This window comes from Chiloscyllium punctatum, chromosome 5 (assembly GCF_047496795.1).
Source record: "Chiloscyllium punctatum isolate Juve2018m chromosome 5, sChiPun1.3, whole genome shotgun sequence".
NCBI lineage: Eukaryota > Metazoa > Chordata > Chondrichthyes > Orectolobiformes > Hemiscylliidae > Chiloscyllium > Chiloscyllium punctatum.
The window spans coordinates 118,163,150-118,180,590 of NC_092743.1; the positions used below are offsets into that span (position 1 = coordinate 118,163,150).

General features: G+C 39.3%; 1 protein-coding gene across 3 annotated transcripts in view; it reads right to left on the reverse strand.

The window, feature by feature from the left end:
- Window positions 1–17,441, reverse strand: part of reck (reversion-inducing-cysteine-rich protein with kazal motifs) — a 177,172-nt gene that overhangs the window by 61,407 nt on the left and 98,324 nt on the right. For all 3 annotated transcript variants that reach the window (XM_072571197.1, XM_072571198.1, XM_072571199.1), the window contains 3 exons: window positions 12,079–12,288; window positions 3,294–3,430; window positions 2,503–2,643 (listed from right to left, as the gene is read on the reverse strand). In XM_072571197.1, the coding sequence (XP_072427298.1) occupies window positions 2,503–2,643; window positions 3,294–3,430; window positions 12,079–12,288 (488 nt within the window). The remainder of the gene's footprint in view (window positions 1–2,502; window positions 2,644–3,293; window positions 3,431–12,078; window positions 12,289–17,441) is intronic.

Genomic DNA, 17,441 nt, shown 5'->3' on the forward strand with positions numbered 1-17,441 from the left:
CAAGAAAAGACCCTTGCTGGACCCCACTGAACACTGACCTCTAGGCAGAATACTTTCCATCTACAACCACTCTCTGCCTTGTCAGCCAGCCAATTCTGAATCCAGATAGCCAAATCTCCCTGTATCCCATACTTCCTGACTTTATGAATAAGCCTACCATGGGGAACCTTACCAAATGCCTTACTGAAGTCCATATACACCACATCCTCTGCTCGACTTGCGTCGATCTATCTTGTCACCTCCTCACAGAACTCAATAAGATTTGTGAGGCATGACGTGCCCCTCACAAAGTCATGCTGACTGCCTTTAATCATATGATGCTTTGCCAAATAGTCATAAATCCTATCCCTTTGAATTCTTTCCAAATCTTTGCTGACCACAGACATAAGACTGATTGGTCTGTAATTGCCAGGGACTTCCCTATTACCCTTCTCGAGAAAAAGAGCAACATTCGCCTCCTTCCAATCCTCCAGTACGACTCCAGTGGAGAGTGAGGAGGCAAATATCCTCGCCTGCGGCTTAGCAACCTCCTTTCTCGCTTCCCGGAGCAGCCTAGGATAAATCTGGTAAAGTTCAAAAAATTTATTAAAGCCTTACCTGTAATCAGGAAAACCTGAAATTCACAATGGCATTTATATAGAGTAGTTAATCCCTCATAAAACAAATAATTCTATACTCGTAACCTCACATTCAAGGATAGTTAATCCTTGAAAAACCTGCTTGAATCATCTATCGAACTGTGAATTCAGGATCCTTGACTGAGATAATGAAGGTTGTGGAAAACAAACAAACATTAATGTCAACATAATGCTAATCCTGAGGACAGGAGTTCCCAAATTGTGGGTCATGGTCTCCAGTGGGATTACAGGATGAGGTTTGGGAGTCATAGCCTCCAAGTCAGCAATTAAAGTCATGGAACTTCGACTGAGTCTTGACAGCTACCTGGGCATTTAAATTGTTTGTTTTTCTTTTCTGTCAGTGGGTATGACTTATTCACCTTTTCCCCTTGGCCTAATTGGTGAAGACACAGCCTGATTAAAAAAACTGAGTCTTCACTATTTTAAGATCATATGGTCAGAAGTCACACTACACCAGGTTATAGTCCAATAGGTTTATTTGAAATCATAATCTTTTGGAGCGTTGCTCCTTCATCAGGTGTAGTCCTTCACTTGATGACTTCATCTGACGAAGAAGCAGTGCTCCAAAAGCTTGTGATTATAAATAAACCTGTTGGACTATAATCTGGTGTGCTGTGACTTCTGACCTTGTCCATCCCAGTCCAACACCAGCACATTCACATTAAGATCATACAATAGCCTTAAACAACTCTAATTCTCTGTCAACAAATCTCACCCATTACCAGTGAACAGCTCTTAACTCCACCCATCCAATCATCACTCCATTCTTCCTCCCCAACCTGCTCAATAACTATCCTCGCCCACTATCCCCAAAACTCTAAATCTTTATTCTGTGGTCACACAAAACCTGAGGTATTAAAATTAGATCATATCAGGAAAAGAAATAATGTCCAACAGTTACTCTAATTGTTAAGAGAGATTTTTTCTGGTAGTCTACTTTTAAATTTTCTTTCAAGGGAATGAGATTTAAACACTTTGCAGCTTGACATTCCTATAGATCTTATCGACCCACAATTGCATTTACAATTATTACATAAATTGGTAATTCAGCATTGAGTTCAAATTGCATTGCTGAGTTCATGGCTTCCTTTCTTGTTAGTAATGCCCCAACTTCATTCCCGTACTGCCACCATGGGTTCTGTCAGAAATGGAGGTATGTTAGTGAGTGCGGATCTCACTTGCTTTCTTTCTAAGTCTACAGAATTTCCCTGATTCAGTAAAAATCCAGGCCATAGTCAGCTGTACTTCAAAACATTATTCCATTTTATTGATGACAATTTAATATTTTATACATTTTTGATAATCATTGAAAATAGTTTTTGGAAGGTGTGGTCTTTTCGCTTCTCATTTGTCCCCATTTCACATTTACTAAGTAAACAGCAATTTTAAATACTAGCACAACCATCATAAATTCAATAACAAGCCTTCTGCAGACTTTTTTCATAATCTCAGGTCTTTCAATATTGGACACAAAAGTCTGAAAAAGTGATTATACATTACCTGCAAAAGACATCAATGGTTAGGGTTTCCTCCATTTTATAATCCTTAAATTCTAATTTGAAAAGCATATATGGTTGTTTGAAGAGCAATGCTAGTTATAAGTATTCCATATTTCCTGAAGAATAAACCCAATAGCCTTTGGAAGATCATAATGTCTTCCAAAGGCCCCGTTTGAATTTGCTCCAATGTAGGGGAGGAGATTGTCAGTAGGCAGCAAGGTAATGTAGCAAAAGACATTTAAGGGAGATCAACAGAGTAGCAGACAATTTTCAACTATGCCTAATATTGGATGTATTTTCAGTGAAACTTCATCATTAAATAAGAAAAAAAATTCAATATCCTAACACTTACAGTTATCACTCACCTGGGACACACAAGTAGGGAAGACAGTCTTGCCCAGGTTGGCAACCTTTTCGATTCACCTCACACACATGGTTATTGGGGCACACATTAGGGTTACAGGGATGAATGACCTCTTCAACAATGTTGTGGAAAGGACTTGGAGCTATCAATAAATAAATAAATAAATAATGGAGTGTTCCTGAGATACATCTTCTAAAAGAATATTCATTCTAAACAGTCACTTTCCATGATGATTAACGATGTGGAGGTGTCAGTGTTGGATTGAGGTAGAAAAAGTCAGGGGTCACATGACACCAGGTTATAGTCCAATGGGTTTATTTGAAATCACAAGCTTTCAGAGCACTGCTCCTGTGTCAGGTGAAGTACTTCACCTGATGAAGGAGCAGCACTCTGAAAGCTTGTGATTTTAAACAAACCTGTTGGACTATAACGTGGTGTCGTGTGACCTCTGACAAGATTACTAAGGATTCCATGGTATTGTGTGAAGAGCACAAAGCTCTCAGGTGACCTAGTCAACATTCATCTCCTAATCATAACCATAACCATAAACATATTAATTGATCATTCATATTTGTTATTCACTATTTGTGGGATCATGCTCCATCCAGAGATAGCTCCTGTATTTTCCTACATAACAGTGACTGCATTAAAATTTATTTGGTGATGCTGAAGCAAATTTGAGAATTTTAGAGTATGCTAAAATAACGGAGATTATTGTTGTTTCTTGGTCTCTTACTACGGTCTTCTTAAAAATAACAAAAAAAAACAAAATCATCAAATCAGTATACATACCAAGATACTTTCTGAGTGGAATGCAATTCTTGAAATCATCAATTGGGGACAAGAGATTACAAATAGTTTCAGCAGTCTGCTCTGTTGGAAATTTACTATGGTCTCCACAATTTGTAAGAATTTCTATACAGTCTGATCTATAAAAAGGGAACAGAGAATTTGTAAAATGAATGTGCACAAACTATCAGATATTCTGCTTTCTGAATGCAATTTGCACATGCACATAAATTAGAGCTGTTTCAGAATGCATTCAGTAGTGATGGCTTATCTCCAACCAGGTACAGAAATACAGAAAATGAGAACACAAGAAATAGAAGCAAAAATAGACCTCAATTATTTTCGTCAGCTCTGCTGTACAATAATCAACAGCCTCCATTTTATATAACATGGCTGACTCGGAGCCCAAAAATATGTTCATCTCAGCCTTGAATATAGTTGACAGTTCAACAATAACAGCTCTCTGGGATAGAGAATTATAGCAATTCGCAACTCTGCCTGAGGAGATTTCTTCTTGTCTTGGTCTGAACAGCTATCATGCCCTTTTGTTCTGGACTTGCCAAGGACAACAGCTTCTCAGCATTTACTGAATCAGCCCTCAGGAGCTTCTATGTTTCAATGGAATTTCACTTATTTTTCTGAATTCCAGAGAATATTGCCTCATTCAATTCAATCTTTCCTCCACAGATAACCTCTCCACTGTAATCAACTTAGCAAATGTTTGTTGTGCCTCCTCTAAAGCAAGTACATCTTTCCTTATGAGCTGAAACAAAATAGTATGCAGTGAGCCAGTTGTGGTCTCACTAAAGCAAGTACAGTTGTACTAAGTCAGTCCTCCTCTTACATTCTAAGCCTTGCGCCATAAAAACCAAAATACATTTGCTGAAATGCTTACTGTATCTGCATATTTCATGTAAAAGGACTCTGAAAACATTTAAAGGCTTCTTATTTTAAAATATATTCAGTTTTTAAGCTTTCCCTCAAAGTGAATAATTTTTCACTTCTCCTTAGTTACACTCAATCTGTCACAACTTTCTTCCCTTGCTTAACTTGCCTGTCTGCAGAATCTTAAATGATTATCACATCTAATTTTGTATCATTAGCAAATGTGGACATATTTCATTCTTTCATCTAAGAAATTAATGCAAATAAGTGAGGCCTCAGAATTGAACTATACAGTATCCATGAGCAATGACAACCTGAAAAAGACTGGTTATTCTGTCTCGCCCTTCATTACGATTCATTTCAATAGAATCTTCTACATAAACAGCAGCAATTCTTCCTGTTTCTAGATACACATTAAGGTGTAGCAAACCTCTTCTTAGATTGTTTAATATGCTGTTTAACTTCAACAGCAAACTTCCACCACAAAGACGGAGATGGTATTGGATTGGAGGGTATAGAATCCCTACAGTGTGGAAGCAAGCCATTTGGCCCATCGAGTCCACTCTGAAGAGCATCCTACCCCACTACCCTATTCTTTGGGCTGGACACAGGTGTTATCAACACTGACTTCTGGCTGTCTAACTTTGAGTTTTTGAGCCAGAGAACTTCTATCAGGTAAAAATGTGTCAAGGTTGTATCTGGTGCTCCTCTTGTACCAGTATCTTTAAAAAGAATGAGAAATAGTGAGATAAGACTAAGAGGTGAAATAAAATAAAACTGAAAGGCCACTTGGTATCATTGGATGAACTGTAGTAGCTCAAGGCAGTTTAGGATGGCAACAAATGCCATCCATATGCCATGAGACACGGGAAAGAAAAAAAAATTGCTTGATCCTTACCCCATGATTTTGTGAAGGCTTCTCCCTACAATGTATGAAATTACATTTCCAGAAAATGATAGAGCTAGTTAAATGAACAGAAAACCCTAGAAATAAACAGGTCAATTGGCATCAATAAAGTAAAAAGACAAGTACTGACTTTTCTCGTGTACAGGTAGTCCCCAGGTTGTGTTCTTGAGCCTGTTGAAGTTGATTTGTATACAAGTCAGAACACAATGCAGGACAATACAAAGTAGTTGTTTGTAGGTACAGGAAACGATCCTACGTCTGATCTTTAAAATTATAATCCTGCATGGGATTGCATTTTTAAGTACAGGAGTTCGCAGGACAGATCCCCAGGGTTGGGGAGCCCATGTATTCTCCATCAGGTTGCTTGATAAAAGTGAAAGCATTTTAATAAGATCGGAAAAAGATAACTTAATGGAGTAGCAAAGCAGTATGACACATTTGTGAAAGAGAGGAAGTTAACATACAATAAGCTACAAACTATTTAGAAGAAAACCTTGGATGGTTTAAAAAGGTAGGTAAGGTGCAGGAAAGGCACAAACAAGAGGCTAAGATGACTTAAGAGATAAAAAAGAAATCAGAAAAGTAGGGAAGTTGCTTTTAAATTGGAATAGGAAATGTTTGCGAAACAGCTGGCTGATCGGATTGTAATTTCAAATCCACATTCCGCCCATACCTGATAACCTTTCAAACTCGTGCTTAACAATCTCTGGCTCAAAAACATTCAAAGACTCTGCATCCACCAACCTTTCAAGGACAGAGTTCTGACAATTTATGACTCTCAGAGAAAATTTACTGTCCAATCGCTATTATAAATGGGTGACGCCTGCTTTTGTTTTAATCCCGAGTTATTGATTTTGCTTTGAGAGAAAACAACCTCTCCACATCTACGCTGATAAGATTCTTCCGGACTTTGTATGTTTCAGTCAAGTCGCCTCTTCCCCACCGGAAACAAGCTTGCCTTGATTAGCTTTTTCTTGTGAGACAGGCTCCATATTTAGTGTACATTCTCTGAACTGCCTCCAATGCAAATGCATCCTTCCTTAAATAAAGTGAATACTGTGCACAATACAACAGATGCCCTCTTACTAGAGCCCTGTATAACTGAAGCATAACCTCAACTTTGTAGTCATCCCACTCACAATAAATGAGAACGTTCTACTTCATTTCCCAAAAACTTGCTACACCTTCAAGCTAGCCATTGCAATTCAGGCATGAGGACACCCAGATCTCTCTGCAATTCAGAGCTCTGCACTCTCCCACCATTTAGAAAATATGCTTCTTTTTAATTCTTCCTGTTTCAAAGCACTTCACATTTTCCCACATCATATGCCAATTGTCAGATCTACCAACTCACTTGATTTACATCATTTTGTCACCTCCTTATGACCTCTTCATAACTTAATTTGTTTCTTACCTCTGTAGGTCTTCAGCAAATTTAGCAGTATACCTTTGTTCCTTTCATCAAAAAGACCCACTTATACTTACTCATTGCTTCCTGCTAGTCAGCCAATCTTCTGCCCATAACAATATGCTATCATGAGTTTTTATTTTCCGTAGTAACCTTTTGTGGGGCAATTTATCAAATGCCTTCTGGAAATCTAAGGATAGCACATTAACTCATCAAAAAGCTCTCAATTCACAAAAACCATGTTAACTCTGCCTAGTTACCTCAAACATATCCAAGTATCCTGTTACAACGTCTTTAATAGCTTGTAACATGTTCCAATTACAGATCTTAAGCTAACCAGGCTGTTTCCGCTTTCCACCTCCCTCCCTTTTTGAGAAAAGGGTTACAGTTATTACCTTCCAATCTATATGGACCAGCCCAGAATCAAGGGAGTAAATGTAAAATCAATGTAATAACTTTCTAGTTCTTTGGGCTTAAGGGTGAAGCAAAGAGCTGTGATCTGAAACAAAAATAGCACTGGCAGAATAAGCGTTCTGTTGAAATCCTGACAAAAGGTTCCTGCACTCAAAAGGTGAACTCTGTTCATCTCTCCACAGATGCTAAGCAAAAGTGAGGACAACAGATGCTGGAAACCAGAGTTTAGATCAAAGTGGTGCTGGAAAAGCACAGCAGGTCAGGCAGCATCCGAGGAACAGGAAAATACCTTCTCCACCCTAGAGGCTTCCTGCCTCTATTTCTGATGAAGGGCTTTTGCCCGAAAGGTCAATTTTCCAGCTCCTCGGATGCTACCTGACTTGCTGTGCTTTTCCAGCACCATGCTGACCTAAACTCTCCACAAATGCTGCCAGGCTTGCTGAGTTTCTTCTGCCCTTTTGTTTGTTTTAGGACCCTGACTCTTATCAGCCCTCAGCTTCAACAATTTCCTCAGTACCACTTCCCTGGCGATTCCAATTTTTCTGAGTTCCTCTCTTCCTTCCATTTCATTTCCTGGTTTATTGCTGTTTCAGGAATGTTGCTCCTACAGTGAAGACAGATGCAAAATACCTCTTCAATTCATCTGACATTTTCTTATTTTCCATTATTAATTCAGCAGTCCATAGGACAACGGTCAGCTTGTTAACTCTTATTTTTTAAATATTCATTGAAATATTTACGATAATATTTCTAGCTAGCTTCCTCTTGTACTCTAACTTTTCCCTCTTTATTCATTTTTGGTCATCTTTTCATATTTAAAAAAATATTCTGTTCAATCTTCTGATCTGCCACCTATCTTTACATAACTATATGCTTTTTCTTTTAGCCTGATACTACCTTCATATTTCTAGATGGTAGATTTGCCCTCTGGAATTTTCTCACTTATTAGAATGTGCCCATTCTGTGTGTTCTGAAATATTTCTATACACGTCTGCCACTACATCTCTAGATCCTTATTTAAATTGAAGACAAAATCACAGACCTCACTGAGAGATCATGGCTTAATCCTTTCACAATGCACAATATCAGGTCTGGTATACTTGCTCTTGACAGCTCCAGAACATGCTGCTCTAAGAGACTACCTTGAAAATACTCTGAATTCCTCATCAAGGCTGCCTTTCTCCATCTGACCTTTCCAGTTGACAGGTAGATTACAATCCCCAACATTGTCATGCCCTTCTGAAAAGCCCCTGTTAATTACAATCGTACAACATTACAACACAGACAGAGGCCCATTAAGCCCATGCTGGTCATCAAGCGTCTATATATTTTAATCCCATTTACCAGCTTATGGCCGATAGCCTTGTATACAATGGTGTTTCAAGCATTCATCTTAATACTTCAGAAATATTGTGATGGTTCTTGCTTCTATCACACTTTCAGGCACTGAGTTCCAGATACTAATCAATCTTTAGGTGAAAAAATTATTTTCTTAAATCTGTGCCCCTGTAAATTGACCCTTCTGAGGGGAAACATTTATTCCTATCAACCCTATCTGTACCCCTCAAATTTTGTACACATCAAAGAGGTACCCGCTCGTCCTTCTTTGCTGGAAGTTAAGCAACTTTGACTTGTGTCTCTTCATAGAAAGAGCCTGAAACACCCGAGTTGGGGCAACATCTTGGCGCATCTCCTCTGCAAACCAATGAGTTTCACATGATATGGAGACCAAAGTTCCATTCAGGTACACCAGCTGTGGCTTAACCAATGTCTTACACAGCTCCATTATAACGTTCAGGCTCTTGTATTCTATGCCTCAACTAACAAAGGCAAGAATCCCATATGCCTCCTTAACCATCCTATCCATAAGTTCTGGTGCTTTCAAGGATCTATGTATATGCACACCAAAGAGCTGCTGATTCTCAACACTATCCAGTGTCCGATCATTCACCATTTATTCTATTGCCTAGATGTTCTCCAAAATGCTTTTCAGGATTAAACTCCATTTGCTATTGCTCTGGCCATCTGACCATGCTGTCTATATTTTACTGTAGTCTAAAGGATCATAGAAACACACAATACAGAAGAGCCCCTTTGGACCATGGAGTCTGCACTTCATTATGCAGTGCATCACCAATTTTAGTGTCATCTATAAACTTCCTATATTTGTGAGAGTCATTAATGTACAATACAGACAGCTAGAGACCAAACATCGAACCCTATGTAAGCCACTGGACATAAACTTCCAGTCTCAAAACAAGCTTCAACAAGCATCCTTTGCTTCTTACCACTAATTTTTAAATCTAATTTGCCCTAGATCCTAAGGGATCTATATACCTTAACCAATCTCCATGTCAAAAAGCTTGATGACTTTCATGTAGAACACAATCACACTACCTTAATCCACGCAGCTAGTCACAAACTCAAAAAATACTCAACCAAATTCATCAGATTTTGATCTCCCTCTGACAAATCCATGCTGACTATTGTCCTTGTAGCCATACACACTTTGCCTATTCCAGTTAATAGTGGAGAAGGTGAAATTGCCTATAATTACTCCTCCGAGATATCTCATATTGTACACTCTGGTAAATCTCTACTAATCTGCTCTTCTATATCTCACTGACTGTTTGGAGGTTTACAATACAAACTCAATAACATGACTACACCTTATTTGTTTTTAAGTAATACTCATATAGCCTCAATTGAGAAACCTGCCAAGTTATCATCCCTCCTTATTGCAGCAATTGATTCCTTGATCAATATTGCAACACTACCTTTTAAAAAAAAACTCTCCTATATCACCTAAAAATTCTATACCCTAGAATTCTGAGCACCCAGATCTTCACTTAACTATATCATTATGATAGCAATAATACCATATTCCAATGCATTAATCAGCATGCTCAACATATCTTACTCACAAGACTTCTTGCATTAAAGTAAATGCCATCCAACCATGCTATGTTCCTTTGTGTATTAACTAGACTAAGTATGTTTTATCTTCCACATTGACTTTATTTTCCTTCTATATTTGTCTGCATATTGCTGCCTATTTTATCTTCACTCCAAATTCCATTCCACTGCCAAATTAGTTTAAATCCCCACTCACAGCACTGGCAGACCTCCGTTGTGATGTTGGTCCTGTTATGCCTTTATACAGGTCTCACCTTTCCTACAAATGGAATCAGTGATTCAGGAATTTAAAGTCATCCTTCCTGCATCAACTCATCCATGTATTCATATCCTGTTTGCCTATTCCGATACTCACTGGCATATAGTACTGGGAGTAATCCAAAGATTACAACCTTGAAGATCCGGTTTTTGACCTGGTGCTTATCTCTCCAAAATCCTGCAGAGCCTTATTAGTTTTTCTATTTATACTGCTGGCAACATGATCTTTGACTGTTTCGCCTCCTCATCAGAATGCCTTGCACAATTTCAGTGATATTATTGATGCTAGCTCCAAGGAGGCAACAAACCAACCTATAGACATGTCCACAGAAATATCCATCGAATATCCCTCACTATTGAGTCTTCTACCACTATTCACCTTTCTCTCTTTATTCCTTCCCCTTGTGCATCTGGAGGCTAGTTGCACTTCCCAAAGGAAGCCATTCTCCCACGAACTTGAACCCACTTCTCCCAGACTTTGAACTATGTATTCATCTCTCTAGTCTGATTTGATCTGTAGCAATTTGCACATGGCTCAGGTAATAACACAGAGACAGAGATCTTTGTGTTACTGCTTAATTTGGAATCTAACTCTTCATACTGATAGGCAGGACAAAAAGGGAGGTTTTGCACAATGTCACTGATGCCTTGTGGACCACAATGATTAGATCCTCCCTCTCCGACACCAAGGTCCTCTCCCTCCCACACCAAGGTCCTCTCCAGTTATGAACAGATGTCAGGAAACCAGAGCAGATAACACAGCCATCTGGGCTCATTCTTGGCTGTTAGAGAATGGGGTCAAAGCCCCTCACCATATTGACCACCTCTACCACGACATTCTTTCTTAGACCACGTTCTGGAGTGCCAGCCTGCACCACGCTGTATTGGCACTTAACATATCTGCCCTGCAATCCTCACTCTCACACAGACATGGTGAAAGAATCTCAAACACATTTAACGACTACAAAAGGTTGAGTCTCCTGCCCTCTGGATCCCTTTACCTACCTGATGCTTTCATGTCCCTGAACACTGACCAAATCAGATGATCCAACTCCAAGAGATTTGGCTGTCTCCCAGAACAAAGAATCAAGCTAATCTTCCCTCTCCCCAGTATGTCGTGGTATCTGTAATTCAGTCTCCAGCTCAAATTCTGAGATAAAGCTGCTCAAACTTTAAGCACTTGATACTGACGGTTTTTCAGGGCCAAACTGGTATCCATTATCTTCCATATCCTGCAACTGTGACATACAACCTTCTTGCCATCATTTTTTTCAGAAACCACTGCACTAAATATAAAATTTTAAACAATTAAGTTTTTACACATTTAAAAACCTTATCAACAGCTATTGAAATATTTTGAGCCTTAGGAATAGAATAAAACTTTAATCGCTTACCAGATACTCAGAGGGTACAACTCCTATTTGTGGGAACTCAGATTAAACAGTTGAAAGAAGATGCATTCCACAAGAACAAAGACTCATAAATTTTACCGTCAAGTATTCTAAGTTACAGTGCCAAGATTATTAATATCAAAATATGTCTGGTCAATATATATCACTAAGAGAGTTGCGATCTTCGAATAGAAGTATTGTTATAAATTTTGCTCTCAAATTAAATTTTTATTTTTAATTGGAACGGACATAATTCCTGTTATTGCACAAAAGCACCAAAAGCAGGTGAGCAAGTCAGAAATTTGCCGTGACTTCCCATGTGCATCCTTATTTCTTACCCCAAGCACTAAGTCATACAGTTACAGCAGCAAAAACACTACTGCACACTGATCTTTATGAAATGGTAAATAACATGAGCTTCATTATGCAACTCTGTTCAATTATTTGAATACAAAAAAAAAGTGCCATCATATTGCATTTTCCTAAATCAACAAAAGGAAAAGCTACAATAGGAAAGAAGGAATATATAAAGCATAAACCATGAAAAAACGCTCTTTATAGAGTGGGCAAATAGATGAAGCCTCAATGCTTGAGTAAAACAGTACTTACTTGCATATACTTCCTCCAGACTTGCTGTGGCATGGCTTGATTTGTAATAAACAGGCAACTGCTTTCCACATTTCTGGTTGACAGGTCTTAATATTTTTCACGGGTATGTTCATAAAAGGCATCTTTATGGTCCCTTTCTCCCAAAGTTTCATGTCATTCTTGGCTCCTTGGTCTGACTGAGTATTGCAACTGCGAAATAATTCTGTGGGCCTAAACAAAAGGAAATTTCACAAAAAACAGCAAATTTTTAACTTCAATGATTACCCCTTCATTGACTATTTGATTCTTTCTGGCATTGCATTGTACTTGTATTTCCAATGACAGTCTGGACCATTTTATCAGTTTTACAAACAAACAATCTCTATATTAGTCATTGTGTAGTTGAAATATCTAAATTGATCAAATCAATAATTTGATTGCAAATAAAGGCAAGATAACTTTAAAAACTATTTATCAACAAAAATAAGATCAATTACAACTCTTGCTCATGGGTGTTGTGTTAACTTTGTGCAGTGCAGCTTGAAGTATCATTTTACATGTTGACAAGTCATCCTAATGTTCAAGGTTAGATAATGATTCACTACATAACTGACAACAAACTATAATTATTAAGCCAGGATCCATAATAAGGGAAGGGGCTGGGAAGAACAACTATGCACCAACATGTTTTTGAACAGAGGACATGCTAAAAATTTTAAATAATGGTAAAGTGAATGCCTGTAATACCAAATGTGGTGAAAAAGTCTCGATAGAAGAATTATTTTCTCTCCCAAGCAATTTTGCTCCCTTGTCTCTTGAAGTGTTTTAATACCTCTCTTCATCTATCTGTGTAGACGTAGAGTAATGGGTGGTTATTTAAATGTGGTTGATCCAATTCTCATCCAATATTTACATACATGCACTTTCCAGCAACAGAAATCTGGTGTGGGAACGTTGGCAAATTTGTCCCCTTTCTATAATGCCAAGTTGGAGAAATATCATTTTTGATTCTGATGGCATAAAACAACAACAAAGTTAGGTTGAAGTTCATGCAGTGTCAGCTGAAGGAAGATCATAGAATCACAGAATTCCTACAGTGGAAGCAGGCCATTAGGCCCATTGGGTCCACATCGACTCTCTGAAGAGCGTCCCGCCCAACCGGAGGACCTGGAGGAAACCGACACAAACACGGGGAGAAACTCCACACAGACAGTCGCCCGAGGGCGGAATCTAACCTGGGTCCCCGGTACTGTGAGGCAGCAGTGCTAACTACTGAGCCACAAAGGTGCCCCTGTTTTGAGAACTTGCATCAAGCTGCTTTGGAATACTCTAGGGCACCAAAAAATGAAAGATCAGAGAGGGAGTTAGGGTGGTGAATTTCAGGTAGGCAGAGTCCACACTAGGAGAAGAATGGAAGTACTCAACAGTCAATTACTCTATGTACAGACTTATCATTATTTGACAGCCTTTTCTGTGACTTGTATAGTTCTTTATCTCCTCAACTTCAAAGGAAAATTATTAGTTGAATATTCTTCATTCTTGATTAGGAGGCTGTATTTTTTAAAAACCCTAATGACCCACTGTTCTTTGGTTATTTATTCTTTCAGCACAGACAGTTGAACAGCACAGATGCATTCTTAGAAATTAAGATTTGATGTAAATATGCAGCTGGGGCATCTAAACACAGCTCACAGCATTGTGCGGCATGGTGGTCAGTTCCAGGGTCCCAGGTTCGATTCCAACCTTGGGTGACTGTCTGTGTGGAGTTTGCACATTCTCCCAGTGTCTGCGTGGGTTTCCTCCGGTTGCTCTGGTTTCCTCCCACGGTCCAAAGATGTGCAGGCCAGGTGAATTGGCCATGCTAAATTGCCCATAGTGTTAGGTGCATTAGTCAGAGGGAATTGGGTCTGGGTGGGTTACTCTTTGGAGGGTCGGTGTGGACTGGTTGGGCCGAAGGGCCTGTTTCCACACTGTAGGAAATCTAATCTAAACTCGAATACAAATTATCAACTTTCACAAAGTGTATCAACTCTAAAATCGAGGCATTTGAGAGGCTCATGCCTCAAGTATAAAATATTAAAAGACATGACACAATTCAATATATACAGTATGAGGGAATACAAAATTTAGTTTAAAATCCTTAATTTACGCACAAGGGAAAATGCTCCTCGTGTAGCATGTCATGGATTGTTAACTGTGCAACGTACATGGCATTTCACAATATCAAAGATGACTGCTATGCGTGCCACTCTAATGCTTAGTCATATGGTACACTCTCCTGAATCTACACAGTCTGGCTTGTAGCTCTAGAGCTAATACTGTGCAAATGCTAGCTCAGCTACTGAAATAAATAAAATAAATCCGTCCCTAGACATGCTCGTAACTAAAAAAAAAAGCAGCTCACAGTGGCAATTTGAATGTTTCAGAGTCAGAGATGTAGAGCACGAAAATAGACCCTGTGGTCCAACTCGTCCATGCCGACCATATGGTCAACCTAATCTCATTCCATTTGCCAGCACTTGGCCCATCTCCCTCCAAACCCTTCCTATTCATATAGCAATATAGATGCCTTTTTACTGTAATTGTACCAGCCTTCACCATGTCCTCTAGCAGCTCATGCCATACACACACCACCCTCTGCATGAAAAAGTTGCCCCTTAGGTCCCTTTGAAACTTTTCCCCTCACCCTAAACATATGCCCTCTAGTTCTGGACTCCCCCAACCGAGAGAAAACATCTTGTCTATTTCTCCTATCCACGTCCCTCATAAGTTTATAAGCCTTGCAGGTCACCCCTCAACTTCCAACGCTCCAAAGAAAAACAGCCCCAGCCTATTCAGCCTCTCCCTATACCCTAAATCCTCCAACTGTGGCAACATCCTTGTAAATCTTTTCTGAACCCTTTCAAATTTCACAACATCCTTCCAATAGGAAGGAGACCAGAACTGCCTAAATATTCCAAAAGTGGCCCAAGCAACATCACCTCACAACTCCTATACTCAACGCTCTGACCAATTACAGAAAGTATAGCAAATGCCTTCTTCACTATCCTACCTACCTGTGAGTCCACTTTCAAGGGGCGATGAACCTGCACTCCAAGGTCTTTTTGTCCAGCAACACTCCCCATTAAGTGTCAAGTCCTGCTCTGATTTGCTTTCCCAAAATGGAGCACCTCACATTTATCTAAATTAAACTCCATCTGCCACTCTTCAGCCCACTGACCCATCTGATCAAGATTCCATTGTAATCTGAGGTAACCATCTTCGCTGCCCACTACACCTCCAATTTTGGTGTCATCTGCAAACTTACTAATGATACCTCCTATGTTCATGTCCAAATCATTTTATATAAATGTTGAAAAGCAGTAGACCCAGCACCAATCCTTGTGGCACACCACTGGTCACAGGCCTCCAGTTTGAAATGCAACCGTACGCTACCACTCTGTCTTCTACCTTCAAGCCAGTTCTGCATCCAACTGGCTAGTTCTCCCTGTATTCCATGAGATCTAACCTTGTTAACCTGTCTACCATGAGAAACCTTGTCGAATGCCTTACTGGAGTCCATTTGGATCACGTCCACCACTCTGCGCTCAATAATCCTCTTCATTACTTCTTCAAAAACCTCAATCTATTGACAATTAATCTATTAACAATTACTGAATTGTTAGCTATTCCCTAGTTCATATTTTAATAAGCAAACTGTAACACTTCATAAAATTATCCACCCATCCACAGAAATGTTTGTACTGAACTTAGAAATCCAATTTTCAATAGAAAGCATATCCCTTTCATTGATCTCCTGATCATTTCTCTTTGTATTAATGTATCAAAAAGCAATTGTGGTCAACAGATAGAATAATGTTACAAGTTAAGGGACTAGGACATGCAGATTCAATTCAGTCTAGACTTCAAAAATCATAGATCTTGGAGTAAATATCAGTGTAGTATCCCTGTCTCTGAGCAAGAAGGCCTTGGTGCAAGTTCCACCCAGTCCAGAGATGTGTAACAGCATCGCTGAAAAGGCTGTTTAAAAAAAAAATCAACATCATAGTTCGAATTTCCACTTAGGTGTACTGGCATTTTGGCATAATTCTCCACAAGTTGCAGACCAACCACAAAAAGCAGCAGAAACTTGAGCACAAATTACATTTAGCACAAACAGTTTTCCAAATTTCCACACTACAATAAAAATTGTCATGCTAGAAAGAAGGACCTACTACCAATTCCATACATAAATGGAACTGCATTCCATTGGAGAGACAACGGCCCAGTGATGTTATCGCTAGTGGTGTTGATCCAGAAAGTGAGCTAATGTTCTGGGGACCCAGATTCAAATCGTACCATGGCAGATGCTGGAATGTGAATTCAATGAAGAATCTGGAATTAAGGTCTAACGATGACCATGGAAAAATGGTCAATTGTTGGAAAATCCAGCTGGTTCACTAATCTCCTTCAGGGAAAGAAACTGTCACCATTACTTGGTCCGGCCTACATGTGACTGCCAGCAATGTGGTTGACTCTGCCCTCTGCGGAATTAGGGATGGGCAACAAATGCTGGCCAAACCAGAGACCTCCACACCTCGTGAATTAAAACAAAGCAGAGAAAGGTATCAGGGAAGGGCTTTTGCCTGAAACGTCGATTTTCCTGCTCCTTGGATGCTGCCTGAACTGCTGTGCTTTTCCACCACCACTCTAATCTAAATAAAGGTATCACACTATATACATTCTCATTTTAGGGCTGTTGTGGCACAGTGATACTGCCTCTAGCTCAGGGCGAGAAGGCCTGGGTTCAAGGCTCACCTGCACCAAAGGTGTGCCATAACATCGCTGAATAGGTTAAACAAAAATATCTCTTCATCCTCCTTTCAGTGGTGCCATTCTAACTCCTTAATTAGCAATAGAATGAGAACATTGTATCACAGGGTCAGAGTCATACAGCAAGGAAACAGTCTTTTCAGCCCAGCCAGTCCATGTTGAACATGATCCCAAACTAAAGTAGCCCCATCTGCTTGCTCCAGGCCCATATCCCTCCAAATCTTTCATATTCATGTAATTATCCAAAAGTAATTTAAATGTTGTAATTGCACCCACATCCACCACTTCCTCAGGACGTTTATTCCACGCACTTTTGTTCAAAAAAGTTAACGAAGGAATTTAGAATATAGAACACTCATACAAGTCTGGGACAAAATTCTCTTACAAATCAAAAATCCGATAAATCAAATCATGCTCCGAAGGAGTACGAGTCAATCTAAGCTATCGCTAGTTTCCCAATCTTTCCTCAGTATTCAATCATCCTAATTTCCTCTTAACAGCATTATTTTCTTTTCATATCCTTTCCAGTGCATTACTTCTTGTTATAATTGTACTGAACATTGTAATTAAAC